Below are 14,643 nucleotides of genomic sequence, written 5' to 3'. Positions count from 1 at the left end.
TTTTAAAGAGTTTTAGGTATAGTTTTATTCTTATATGGAGATCACTTTGTTACTCTACTAAATTAATGTATTTTTGAACAATCAATTTAAGATGTATATAGTTATTTTAACCCTATTAACACTGCTTTTATGAAATAGATCTGGTATAACTAATATGATTAATCTGGCTGAACAATGAATTTCTCATACAGTTCTTTTTTACTTTTAGATAGTTGTTAATTGTTATATGAAAGTTGGATAATAAGTGTTGAATGAAATGTTTTTTGGATTATTTCTGGTTGAAATCTAAATCATAATACTTGAATGCTTTTATATTGTTAATTCATTCTAGAATGAAATTAGCTTAGTATTTAGAAGGGGGGAGGGTTAGAGGGAATTTTTTTTTCTTTTTACTACAATCCTTAGGGATGCAAAAGTTTTAAATCAATACAGGTATAAGGAGTGTACTAAGTAATATTTTAGGTTTTTAATAGATTGTTATGAATTCTAAGGCTTATGTATTCAGTTAATGCACTCTTGAAATGTTGATTATATGTTATTTAAAAATTAGCTTAGTATTTTGGTGATATCTTGTTAATGAATTTAAACACTGTTTGTTCTTATGAAATTAAGACCACTGCTCAAGGCAGAGGGTTTTTTTTCTTTTTCTATTGTCTCTCCCACTTTAAAATCCCAAACAGGAGCATGACTTTTATCATAATGTTTTTGTATGTTTCTTTGGCTAGCTCTAGATTTTCTTGAATAACTTTCCAAACTTTTCCCAGTTTTCCCCACCATTGTTCGAAAGATGAGGGTACTTCTGGTGTCCCCCCCCCCCCCCGGTAGTACTGGGAAAGGTTTCCCTTCGTAACCATTCACTACTAAGAATGGCAAAGTCTTTGTAGAGCTATGCACACTGTTGTTATATCCATATTCTGCAAATGGCAAGAGTTCTACCCAGTTCGATTGCTGATAATTCACAAAGCACCTTAAGTATTGCTCTAATAAGGCATTCACCTTCTCCGTCTGTCCGTCTGTTTGAGGATGGTAGGCTGAGCTCAATCCCTGTTCAATTCCAGTTAGTTTACAAAACTCCCGCCAGAAGTTGGCAACAAACTGAGAACCCTGGTCGCTAATTACTTTATCTGGGAACGAGTGTAATTTGACCATGTGCTGGAAGAATAATTGCGCTAACTTTTTAGCAGTGGGAATTTGGGTGCAAGAAGAAGAAGAAGAAGAAGATATTGGATTTATATCCCGCCCTCCACTCCGAAGAGTCTCAGAGCGGCTCACAATCTCCTTTATCTTCCTCCCCCACAACAGACACCCTGTGAGGTGGGTGGGGCTGGAGAGGGTTCTCACAGCAGCTGCCCTTTCAAGGACAACCTCTGCCAGAGCTATGGCTGACCCAAGGCCATTTCAGCAGGTGCAAGTGGAGGAGTGGGGAATCAAACCCGGTTCTCCCAGATAAGAGTCCGCACACTTAACCACTACACCAAACTGGCTCTCCAAACCACTACACCAAACTGGGTGCAAGGGATGAAATGAGCTTGTTTTGAAAAGGTGTCTACTATTACTAAAATTACAGTTTTTTCCCTTGCAACATCGGTAGTTCCACAATAAAATCCATCGAGACAACTGACCATGGTCTGGTAGCTGTCTCCAATGGTTGTAACAATCCGGGAGGCTTTCCTCCCCTTCTTTTTGCCATTAAGCATATCAGACAAGAGGCAACATAGTTTCATGAACGGCCACCAAAATTGCCGGTTCACTAAATGCAACGTTTTAACATATCCAAAGTGCCCCGAAAGTTTGTTGTTGTGACAAAACTGTAGCACTTCTTTCTGAAAGCTTTCTGGTACATATAATTTACCATCCTTGTACCAGAAGCCCCCTTCACCCTTCCCCCCCCCTCTGGTTTGGCTTCTCCCTCTTTTTCAACTTCGTTGATCAGTCTTTCTCCTCCCCATTTTTCTTCCAGTTTTTCATGTTTTGCCTTAGAGCGGGTGGTTACTGCCCCCCATAACTGACTTGGTGGAATGATGGAGTCGATCACTTCCTCTCTTTGACTGTTATGTTGAGGGAGCCTAGATAGTGCATCAGCGAAAAAGTTTTTAGAACCTTGGATGTGTTTTAGAATAAAGTCAAATTTGGCAAAGAAGCCTACCCACCGGATTTGTTTCTCGGTTAGTTTCCTTCGCCCCATAAGGGCTTCCAGGTTTTTGTGATCTGTCCAAATTTCGAATGGGACCCTCGCCCCTTCTAGCCATGATCACGTTTTTAGAGCAAAAGTTACTGCGAAAGCCTCTTTGTCCCAGACCGACCAATTTCTCTGTTCATGAGTGAACTTTTTGAATATGTACGCACAAGGTTTTAAGGCCCCCTCCTCATCAGGTTGCATCAGAATTGCCCCCACCGCGATGTCATTGGCATCACATTATACCACAAAAGGTTTTAACTCGTTGGGGTGAATTAAGATAGGTTCGCTAGTGAATAGTCTTTTCAATTTATTGAACACCTCTTGGCATTTGGCCAACCATTCTAACTTAGCTCCCAGCCTTTTAGCCTCTGGGCCCTTCGCTTTCATTTTCAGGAGAGCCGTTAAGGGCAGCATGGTGTGTGCGAACCCCTGTATAAAATTACTATAAAAGTTCACGAATCCAAGAAAGGATTGGAACTGTCTACATGTCCTCAGGGGTTCCCAATCTATTACGGCTTGTATTTTAGCCGGATCCATGGCTAGCTCTCTCCCAGACACTTGGTATCCTAAGTAGTCCAATTCTGTCTTATGGAATTCACATTTGGATAATTTAGCATACAGTTGATTTTCATAGAGGATGTTCAGAACTTCTCTGATCAATTTTACATGGGATTACAAATCTTGAGAATAAATAATTACATCATCCAGGTACACCACTACCCCTTTGTACAGGTACTTACGCAGAACTTCATTTATAAAGTTCATGAAAACTCCAGGGGCTCCTTGCAATCCAAAAGGCATGACTAGATACTCAAATTGCCCCATGGGTGTGTTAAACGCTGTCTTCCATTCATCTCCCCCCCCCCCTCCCCGCACCCGGAAGTAAGCATCTCGCAAGTCTAACTTTGGGGAAATTTTCCCTTCTGATACGGTGCTGAGTAAATCCTTTATCAATGGTATGGGGTATGAATTGGAAGTAGAAATCACATTAATCCCCCTAAAAGCCATACAAAGATGAAGCCCTGTCCTTTTTTCGAAATAGTATGGGGGTGGCGTGGGGTGCAGTGGCGGGTCTTATGAAACCTCTTTTTAAATCTTTGTCCAAAAATTTTCACAATTTGGCTTTCTCAGCCCACCCCATCGAATATAGTTGAGCCTTCGGGAGTTCCTGTCCCGGGATTAATTCAATGGCACAGTCTGTATTTCTATGGGGGGGGAGTTCGTTAGCCTCCTCTTTGCTAAACACTCGTCTTACGTCTCTGTATTCCTTGGTGATCGATTTTATTTCTTCAATGGTTAAGCATAGTTTCTCATTTCTAGGGGGTGGTTCGGGACCCCAGGCCCCGTTCCAGTGGTGGTGTTCATACTTTTTATCTCTAAAGTCTATGATTTGGTCCCCCCACTTTATGTCGAGTTCGTGTTTGGCTAGCCATCCTACTCCTAGTACAATGTCAAAGGACGAGGAGGGAGCTATCACAAATATTTCAGAATCCCAATGGTCTTCTATTCCCACTGGTACTTCTTGGGTCTGCTCGGTGCAGGGCTCCCCTCTCATTATAGTTCCATCCATTTGCTCAAATTGTATGGGGTGAGGTAATGGATTCTTAGGAAGCCCCAGAGCTTCCACTAATTTGGGCGTGATTATGTCTCTAGTACACCCCAAGTCGATCAGAGCTCGGGTGTAAATGAACCTCTTTAGTTTATGATTTAACAAAGTCAAAGGGATGAAAAATAAAGTTCCAGTTATTCTCACCCTCAGTTGTGCCGTTAATTCCGCGACCTGCTGCTTGGTACCTCTCAGTGCAGGTCGTCCCCATTTCCCGCCAGCTCATCATCCCAGGATGTTTCACTTAGCTCATCTACAATAATAATTTCCTCCCCTAGAGGGGTTGCGGCTAGCCAAGCTCCCTTTCGCCGACTCTTTCAACCGACCTTCCGCCTTTTTCGCCTTGGGTGCGCCGGGTTTCGGAGTAAGGGGGGGGGGCTTGAGGTCACTCGGGCAATTGGCCGCCAGGTGGTTTAGGTCGCACACCAAAAGCAGTGTCTTGGGGTAGCGGATTTGGTAGCTCCCCCAGCTTGGCTAGCCTTTTTCCCATCTGGTTTCGCCCCCAACCGAGACTCACGTCCCCCCTTTCCCCCTTGCTGCTGTTGACGTTGTAGGGCCATTCGTTTCATGTTTGTTTCTACTTCGCCTGCTAGTTGCACACACCCTACCAGTGTAGTAGGGCAGGCTTGTTGGAGGGCCCAATCCACTACGCTCGCATTTAAGCCCCACTGGAATTGCTCTATTTTCATTTGTTCGTTCCTTCCCCAGATCTTGGCCATGTTGGCCCAAAATTTGGCAGCGTACTCACGCACAGCTTTGGATCCTTGCTGTAGGTCTCTCAAGGCGGTGAGAGCTCTCGTTTCTTGCAGGGGATCTTCATTCTGGGTCAGCAGGGCTCGAAGGAACGTGGCCACGGTGTCTAGTTCTGGGCTTCTGGTCTCATATAAACTCACGTACCATCTTTTCGGAGCCCCTTTCAGTTTCAACCCCAGATAATCCACTCTGCTAAATTCGTCAGGGAAGGTATTTCCCCAATAATGCATGAAGCTATTCGCTTTAATTGAGAAGTACTCCATCTCTTCTGGGTCACCATCGAAGGTGGCATCCAGATCTCATCACCTCTCGTAGTCATGGGGTATGGGAGGTAACGGAAGCGGAGGTAGTGGCTGTTGCCTCCCCGGAGGGGGTAGTGGCCCTCCTCTTGGATCTTGTGACTGCAGCACTCTCTCTAATTGCCTTCTCATCTCTTGGGCCATGAAGGTAGCATTGGCTTGCATTTCATTCCTCAACCCCTTGGCCATCTCTGCCATCTCGGTTCTCATCGTCTGGAGGAATTCCCGGGCATCGGGATTTGGCTCTTCCTCCTCGTCATCCGGGCATCGCCGTTCTCTGTCTCCACCTTCATTCTCCTTCTTGTCAGGGTATGGCCGTCCTCGGTCTTCCCGGCTATTCCCTCCACTCGCTTCCGAAGTGCCCTGGTCGCTCTCTTCCCCAATTCTCAAATGCATGGAGGGTAGTGCCAGGATCGCTTCTCTCTGAGCTGGTGCTTCATCCATCAAGGTGGTTGACGTTCTGGGGACCCACACTTTAGGGGTGATAAACAGTTGCTAGATGTGCAGGGGAGATCCTCTCTCTGTGGCTCTCAAGCGTCGAGGATGTGCCATGGAGGTGCCGGCACCATCTCCTCGTAGCTCACCTCGTGGTCTCTCCGGAGTTGTGGGGACTTTTCCATTGTCTGGAGTTCTCTCCACCATACGGTCAGAAAGTTGCCAATTCGGTTATGTCCCCAAGTAAAATTACTTCCAAAATGTCAAGCATTGATATTTCTCAATAATCAAGCTTTTGTCCTTTAATCAAAAGTTGCTTTATTGTAAAACTCAATAGCTTGCCCAAGGACGGACTCCTTGGAAGTAATAACATACATAGCACTGGATAGTAACTTATAGGCACACTTCAAAAGGCTAGGTTACAGATAACTTCAAAAGAATAACATAAAGGTGCAAATTGAGTTGAGGGTTCAAAGGCTACTCACTAGTATCTCTTTTATGACTAAGGAATGTCAGCTAATAAAAACATCTCCCTTTCTCACACATCCTCTGAGAACCAATAAGACCTGGCTTGTGAATCGGGGGGAGAGGCACTCTACACCATTAATACAAGGTTACTCTAAACATCCTGGGTACAGAAGGATTTATTATGCATCCTTTGGAAAAAGGAAGAAAACAGGAGGGGGGGAAAGAAGGAGGAATGTTCTGCTTTGTAGCTAGCTTGTCTGCTAACCACCTTTAGAAATAGCATGCTTGACATCTAGTTTTACTGATGGGAAACGTGGGAGATATAGCTTTAAGTGACAGAATTAGTAAATGTTGTATATGCACTAGTTAGTCAAAATACTGTGGTTTATGTTAAGCAAAATTGTGTTTAAAGGGCCTAGAAACTTCAGGATATTAACCAATAATTACCTCTTAATTGCTCACATGATGCAGTACTTATCATATTGAATTTATTTTTGTAGCAAGAAGACTGGAAGCTTTACCAAACAAAACTTTGTATACGGGAGTCTGCTTTAAAATTCCAATGAGGGAAGGAAAAAGAGAGATTTTTGAGTGATTTGTTCCTACTGAAGTGTGATAGGCCTCCCTTGTTTTGTAGGAAGGTTTCAGGTTAGAGAGAGTATTTTGGTGACTCCGTATGTGGGAAGGTGGTAAGTGGTTGGAACCTTAGCTCCTTTTGGGGCTTCAGTGTTAATTGTTCTCAACTTCTATTATTTTTTCTTTTTTTCCTTTTATTTAGTAGTCTAAAAGTATAATTTTTAACTTATTTCTGCTTTAGTCTGGCTGAGGTTTAAATTGTTTACTCTGGTCTAAAGTTCTGGTTTGAGGAACTTTATACAAATATCTCAGCAGTACAAACTTATCACGTGGAACTTTTCTCTTATATATCAATGAGAAACCCTCAACTAGTCTATCTGTTCCAACGAAGTATCTTGACTTTATTCTGTATTAAGTATTTGACTTTATATCTTGCCAGAACTCTTAATTTATGTGGTGTATTATTTTTAAGAATTATTTTGTTTCTAGTTTATAATATATAATTTATATTTTTGTGTAAAATGGTAGGTGCCATTTTGTTTATATGTTAATGGTTAATTATTTTGTATTGATTTGTTAAAAATAAAAATTGTGAGTTATAAAAAAAAAAGACTGTCCCCCTTTCTTCCCCAATTGGGTTTCCATAACCTCCAATTCCTGGGTCCTTGCAATCATCATCAGAGGTTATTACATAAAGTTTGATTCTCTTGCAAAGTACCATTGGTTTGTACGTACTCCCCCCTCTCCTCCTCTACATATGGAAGTCCGCTCTCTTCTGGGAAAAAAAGCTATAGAGCTAGTCCCACACCAATCTCTTCGCACAGGTTTCTATTCCCGGTACTTCCTAGTACCGAAGAGGGATGGGGGCCAACGTCCAATCTTAGATCTACGGAAACTCAATCATTATGTTACCTACAAAAGATTCAGAATGATCACCTCGCAATTCATCCTCCCACTAATCCCGAGGGAGTCCTGGATGGCATCTCTCGACCTTCAAGATGCCTATTTTCATCTCACCATCAATCACCATCACAGAAGGTTCCTGAGATTCGCCATGGGGGATCAACACTACCAGTTTCGTGCTCTCCCATTCAGTCTCTCAACGGCACTGAGGGTTTTCACCAAATGCATGGCGGTGGTGGGAGCTGCAATTCGCCAACAAAACATCACCATCTACCCATATATCGACAACTGGCTCATAGTTGCCCAATGCAAGGAAAAACTTTTCTAGGACATCACCACCACATTGTCCCTACTGTCTTCTCTGGACCTTCAAGTCAACTTAGCAAAATCCAAGCTGATACCTACACAAGACATCCAGTTTATAGGTGCACGCCTATCCATGCTGTCTCACAAGATCAAGCTTGCCACATCAAATCTCTAGCAGCTGCTATCGTGACCAGTCCGACTCAAACAGTATTTATTTTTCAACGCATATTGGGACTCATGGCTGCAACAACATCCTTTGCTTTGCTCGACTTCACATGGGGTGCCGCAGGGCTCAGTACTGAGTCCCATGCTCTTTAACTTGTTCATAAATGATTTGGAGTTGAACAGTGAAGTGGCCAAGTTTGTGGATGACACTAAATTGTCCAGAGAGGATTGTGAGACACTCCAAAGGGATCTGTTGAGGCTGGGTGAGTGGCAAATAGGGTTCAGTGTGGCCAAGTGCAAAGTAATGCACATTGGAGCCAAGAATCCCAGCTACAAATACAAGTTGATGGGGTGTGAACTGGCAGAGACTGACCAAGAGAGAGATCTTGGGGTCGTAGTAGATAACTCACTGAAAATGTCAAGACAGTGTGCGATTGCAATAAAAAAGGCCAACGCCATGCTGCGAATTATTAGGAAGGGAACTGAAAACAAATCAGCCAGTATCATAATGCCCCTGTATAAATCGATGGTGCGGTCTCATTTGGAATACTGTGGTGCAATTCTGGTCACTGCACCTCAAAAAGGATATTATAGCATTGGAAAAAGTCCAGAAAAGGGCAACTGGAATGATTAAAGAGTTGGAACACTTTCCCTATGAAGAAAGGTTAAAACACTTGGGGCTCTTTAGTTTGGAGAAACGTCGACTGCAGGGTGACATGATAGAGGTTTACAAGATAACGCAGGGGATGGAGAAAGTAGAGAAAGAAGTACTTTTCTCCCTTTCTCACAATACAAGAACTCGTGGGCATTCAATGAAATTGCTGAGCAGTCAGGTTAGAACGGATAAAAGGAGGTACTTCTTCACCCAAAGTGTGATTAACATGTGGAATACACTGCCACAGGAGATGGTGGCGGCTACAAGCATAGCTAGCTTCAAGAGGGGGTTAGATAAAAATATGGAGCAAAGGTCCATCAGTGGCTATTAGCCACAGTGTGTGTGTATATGTGTGTATATATATATAATTTTTTTGGCCACTGTGTGACACAGAGTGTTGGACTGGATGGGCCATTGGCCTGATCCAACATGGCTTCTCTTATGTTCTTATGACTTTCTCCCCTCAGCGGCTCTTTTGTTGGCTTCCCTGTGCCAAAGCTGCATACGCGTGTGTGTTGGCAGGCAGGGCCCTCTTTCTAGCTGTGGGTGGAAGGTGGGGAGAGCAGAAGTCTCCAACGTTGTGGCTTGAATGGCTGGGAAGGACCAAAACTTTACCCCTTCCTGTGAAGTCACTTTCAGGCCACTCCCCCAGACCTGCTTCTTCCTCTGAAATCACTTGCAGCTCTCGAGCATTTGACATTTAGTCTATGTGGCTCTTACATGAAGCAACTTTGGCTGCCCCTTAACTTGTGCAAAATGCGGTAGCACACCTGCTGACTGTGATGTCTTTGTGACTGCATATTTAGCCAGTGCTGCACTAATTGCACTGGCTGCCTATTGAGAACCAGATTTGGTTCAAGATTATGGTTTTGACCTTCAGAGCCCTACGTGGCCTGGTACCAGCATATCTTCAGGACCACCTCTTCCCCTATGTGCCCCAAAGAACGTTACGCTCTACTGAACAAAATCTTCTGATAGTCCCCAGCTCAGAAGATGTCTGCTTAGCTTTAACTAGCCAAGGCATTTACTGCCCTGGCCCCAGTCTGGTGGAACTTGCTCCCACTCAAGATCGGGGACCTGCAGATTACAATGCAATTTCGCAGAGCCTGCCCGATGGAGCTGTTCCACCAGGCTTTGGGTGAGGTGGCGGATATCTGAAAACCTTGGCCTTCCATGTCCACACTTCCCAGATGAACTGTGGCATCTGCTGAAGGGGCTTTGCTGCTGGTTTGTTATGTCCCGTGCCAGCGGGAGACATTGGTGGGCACCAGAGATGGTTATGTGCTGTTTGTTATAAATTTTAACCTACTATTAACTGTATTTATTATTATTCCTTTATTGTGACCCACTCTGAGCCTGCTTGCAGGGAGGGTGGAATATAAATCCAAAGATAAATCCATAAAAATTAAAAACATTCTAGACATAGATATAAAAGCTCTCTTTTATCATTTCCACACAAGAAGAGCCACATCTGTCCATAGTCTAGATAATTAAGTATCTTATGTTCTTATCTAGTTCTGTCATTCCTTCTCTCTCTCTGTTGTCTTTAGTCCTCCCACATCAAAATTTAGATTGTAATTTATTTATTTATTTTATTTATTTATTTTATTCGATTTATATCCCGCCCTACCCCACCGAGGTGGGCTCAGGGCGGCTTACAACAGTAAAAGCTAACAGAAATCGGTTTAAATATGATTAAAGTTATACAATAAAAACATAAAAACCTAAAAATACATAAAACTCACATCGGTATACACTATGCTACATTTTCCTTAAATCAGTCCTTCAATTTCCAATATTCAGTAATCTGATGTTTGAGATTTAGTATTCGGCATTCTGATCACAATTAATTATATGCCAACCGGAAGAGGGTTGTTTTACAGGCCCTGCGGAACTGCTCCAGGTTCCGCAGGGCCCTCACCTCCTCCGGGAGCTGATTCCACCAACAGGGAGCTGCAATCGAGAAGGCCCTGTCCCTGGTCGCTTTCAGACGGGCCTCCTTTGGCCCAGGGATTACAAGGAGGTTCTGAGACCCCGACCTCAGCACTCTCTGGGGAACATGTGGGGAGAGACGGTCCCTAAGGTAGGCAGGTCCCAGACCATAAAGGGCTTTAAAGGTCATAACCAGCACCTTGTACCGAACTCGGTATGTTATCGGCAGCCAGTGCAGTTCCCGAAGCCCCGGCTGAATGTGCTCCCGTCTAGGGAGCCCTAACAACAGCCGGGCAGCGGCATTCTGCACTAGCTGCAACTTCCGGGTTCGACACAGGGGCAGCCCCATGTAGAGGGCATTGCAGTAGTCCAGCCTCGAGGTGACCGTTGCATGGATCACTGTTGCCAGGTCGCCGTCCTCCAGGAAAGGGGCCAGCTGCCTTGCCCGCCTAAGATGAAAGAATGCGGACTTGGCAGTGGCTGCTATCTGGGCCTCCATAGTTAGGGTAGGCTCCAGTAGCACCCCCAGGCTCCTAACCCTGTGCGCCGCTGACAGAGGCACACCGTCGAGGTGTAAGCTCAACAGGGCTGGAATCGGTCTTTTAGTTTGTCTGTAAAACACTTTGTACATTCATGGCACTATTATTTCTCCCATAATATATGTCATGGTTGAGTGTCTGTCAGAAGGGGAATAAAATGTGGCAGTGTTGGGGGTTCTGAATATTTGTAGGAGTTTCCCACTCTGATGGGCCATCAAGTGTTAACAGAGTCTGAGAACCTTTGAGTGACAAGATGTTCAAATAGAATTCTAGTGACATAGTCAGTTAAACAATGACAGCTGGGAACTGACTGTTGAAGAAGAGGCAGTTAAGCACTGACAGTGGACAGGGAAGAAGGCTAAGAGAGCAAGTGGATCAGGGAGGATCCTCATTCAAGCAAAAAAATGGGAAATAGCTTCTAGTAAATAGAAGTGATCCCTGCCCAGATAAGAAGGGAAATAGCTTCTCAAAAGAGGAGTGATCCCTGGTTTGTATAAAGAAGGATTTTGGAAACTTAGTTTTATGTTCCTGCTTTCTAAAATTTATGTCTCAATGAAACTCAGAAACCATGCTTGGGTGTCTAAGCAGAAACTGAAAAGAAAGCCTCTCTAGTTTTAAAGTTTTAAAGTCTTTGTTGAATAGTTTTAAAGTCTTTGTTGAATAGTAGTAAAACTTACTTGTTGTCAACAAATTACCTAGTGTTTGTGTGAATACAAAGTTACCTCTGTTTTATTATCTCTTCATCTCATACATCCTCCACCTGATTTCACCTGACCTGTTCTCCAAATTAAAACATTTTGCTTATTTTGAACTTTCAAAAGCATCTGGTGTGCCATTTCAAAGGCAACAGGTAATGTTGTCTCTTCTCTCAGTTCCCTGGGCTAGGCCAGCATCAAAATAACAAAGTGACTGGGTGGGACAGCCATAGACAAACATGTAAGAAGAAAAAAGGGGCTGCTCAGCAAGAAAGCAGAAGGAAAAATCCTGCGTGTTAGGGAGGGAAGAAGGCAAGATTGTCATACCCACCTAAGTGGGAAAACGTGTTCTTTTGAATTTTTAAAAAATAGACTTGTCCCCATGTACATAATCAGGGCTGATAATCCTCATTGCTCTCAAGGAAGCTTGTAATGGGGAAAACAGTTGAGTGTCAGTTGAAGAAAAAAGGAAAACCTGACAGGGGACAGTGAAATAGGTTGTACAGGCCTCTACAAGTTTATTGTGCCGAGAAGAGGAAATTTGGGTTGGGGGGATGTCCAGTCATTTCTATTCCTCCCCCCCCCCCCATTATTTTCATGGGTTCCCAACTTGTATAGATATTGTAAAATTTATAATTCAGATGTGATTTGCACATCTTTGCTTTGTTTTGTTTTCTAAATATGCAGTTCAACAATTTTGTTTTACTTCAGTTTACAGGCATCAGAGATTCAACTGCTGCAAGATGCCAAACGTTTCACAGTTGAAGTGGAACAGCAGCAGCAGGAACTAGAAAAGGCTGACCAGTTTCCAGAAGGATCCACCTCCGAAGTGTCCAAACTAAGACAGCAGTACCTAAGATACCTTAATGAATATAACGCAATTCAAGAAAGAGAGTATGAAATTCATTACAAGTTGAACAGGTAAATAATATTGGGGTGCTCTGAATTACAAAGTGTATGAAGTGTCATCCAGGCTACTAGGAGCCTGGCACCTGTGTCCACACGCACTTGAGATGGGAGGGGAAGTGGAAAAAACCCAGAAAGTGATAGTTTATGCTGAACCAGTTGACTGTTAGGGCTGCCAGCAAGCCTAGGGTGAAATGTTCTGTCCCTTTAATAGAGGATTAATATGTGGGAATGGGCAGCTAAAATTTTTCATGTTATGGAGGTAAATGCATCACTTGGTAAATCCCATTAAGCCTCTGTTAAAGGGATAGGACATTTTTTGTCCTGATTAATTGGCAACACTGATGATTCCTTAAAAGGAGTGCTGGAGTTATGCAAGTGAAGGCCACCTGCAGAAGCCTTTGAGTCTCCTGTAACATGGTGGGAATGGGATGCAGTGAGAGGATACACACTCAGGAGCGGCATGAGCTATTTTGTTCTCATTTATTCATAGCTAACCTGGAACTTGATGTGAAACAATTGCAGGAACTGCTTAGCATCTAGTTTTCCTGAAGGAACGTTTTGAAAAGAGAACAGTTGAAGGGCCAAAAACTCAAACTTCCTCTGCCCTGAACAATTAGAGGTCACTGTTCAGGAGGCCCGATTTCACTTAGGAGTATCTAATTGCTGATTCATACCCTCAACTTAAGAGTTTTAGAGGGTTAGGGGTGTGCATTAGGGTCTCCCCAAACTGAAAATTCACCCCAAACACCCCTTATTGGTATTTTTCAGGTATATTTCGGCATCCCAAATGTATCCAGGATTTTTGGGAGACCTGAGGGGTGGGAGAAATTTCTGGAAAATCCCAGATATATTTGGGGATCACCAACAAACCCAGAACAACAGCTGAGGGGCTGGAGCAGATTGCTCCTGCCATTCAAGTGTTTTGGGGCTTTCTTCTGCAGTCCCTTTAAACAGGTGGTGTCTAAAAGGGACTCCAGAAGACAGCCTACAAAGCAGCCAGAGGGGGGCATTCTCCCTGCCGGTTCAGCTGTACAACCAAACTGCCAAAGAGAGTTCCAGCTGAGCCTGCAGGGAGAGTTCTCCCCCACAGGATCAGCTGCTTTGTGGACTCTGTTAGGCAGTCAGTTTTAAAATGGGCTGCCCAGCAGAGGCTGCAGGGAGAACTCTCCCATAGTATCAGGTGCTTTGTGGGCTCTGTTGGGCAGTCTGATTTAAACCAGGCAGCCCACAGCCCCATAGCCAGGATTTTTTTAGGGCCATTTAGGAACATTAGGGGGTAATCACTAATTAAAAATAATTTAACGACCATAATCTCTCTTGCTGCACACCTTATGCTTTTCCCTCTTCTACCGCCACCTCCTCCTGCAGGTTGGCAAGCGAGGAGGAGGAGACACACTTTGGAGGGGAAAAATTGCAAACAATTTTACACGTGCTTGCAGTTCATTGGTGGGGGAACCCTTTGTCTCTCCTGAGGAAACCATTTGCCATAATCTTAAACCATTTAGGAAGGGGAAAGCTCCAGGGAATACAGTGGAAAGGATGAGAAAGAATCATCAGGCTCTACGTTTTTGTTAAAGGAGGGCTGTGCACACGGTTTCTTCTTATCAGGACAGGGAGCATAGACAACCCAAGCCAGGGATGTGTGTCACAATTAGTGCAAGACCAAGGCTTCTTGGACACCACTTGGGTACACAGCTACTGAGGGACCTGGGAGCACCATGGCTAATCCGAGGGCAAGGTGAATGGCACTATAACTACCCTGCCAAAAATTTGTGTTTAAAGAGGGATATTAGGGTAGGGACACAGCAAAATTTATAGGGGGCACAACCTATACTCTCCCCTGCTGGCTACGGTCCTGGCTGCTGACCAGATCCTCAACTAAGCCTGTGGGGAGCATTTGCCCGGCAGGATTGTCTGCTTTGTAGGCTCTATTAGTCAGTCTGATTTAAACTGGGCTGCCTAGCAGAGACTCAGCTGAGCCTACAAGTAGAGTTGCTTTGTGAGATCTTTTGGCCATAAATCATCATAGATAATAATTCCTTAATGGAATTAACCCAATCCGACTTTCCCATTGGCTGTGGTGTGCATTCCATTAGTGATTGGCCCATAAACCACCACTCAAGAGAACTTACATGCCGTTGGCTAGGCCTGATCCTCTCTCCCACCTGCTGTTGCCTACCCAATCTCTGTGGCATTCAGAAGAGAAAGTAGGTAGTAGTGGTG

At 44.0% G+C, this 14,643-nt stretch overlaps 1 protein-coding gene across 2 annotated transcripts in view; it reads left to right on the top strand.

The window, feature by feature from the left end:
• CCDC146 (coiled-coil domain containing 146) overlaps positions 1–14,643 on the top strand; it is a 188,215-nt gene that overhangs the window by 102,771 nt on the left and 70,801 nt on the right. For both annotated transcript variants that reach the window (XM_060244689.1, XM_060244690.1), the window contains one exon: positions 12,223–12,432. In XM_060244689.1, the coding sequence (XP_060100672.1) occupies positions 12,223–12,432 (210 nt within the window). The remainder of the gene's footprint in view (positions 1–12,222; positions 12,433–14,643) is intronic.

This window comes from Heteronotia binoei, chromosome 8 (assembly GCF_032191835.1).
Source record: "Heteronotia binoei isolate CCM8104 ecotype False Entrance Well chromosome 8, APGP_CSIRO_Hbin_v1, whole genome shotgun sequence".
NCBI classification, from domain to species: Eukaryota; Metazoa; Chordata; class Lepidosauria; order Squamata; family Gekkonidae; genus Heteronotia; species Heteronotia binoei.
Note: the sequence above shows the minus strand (reverse complement) of the source record. Positions and strands in the feature narration are given on the sequence as shown.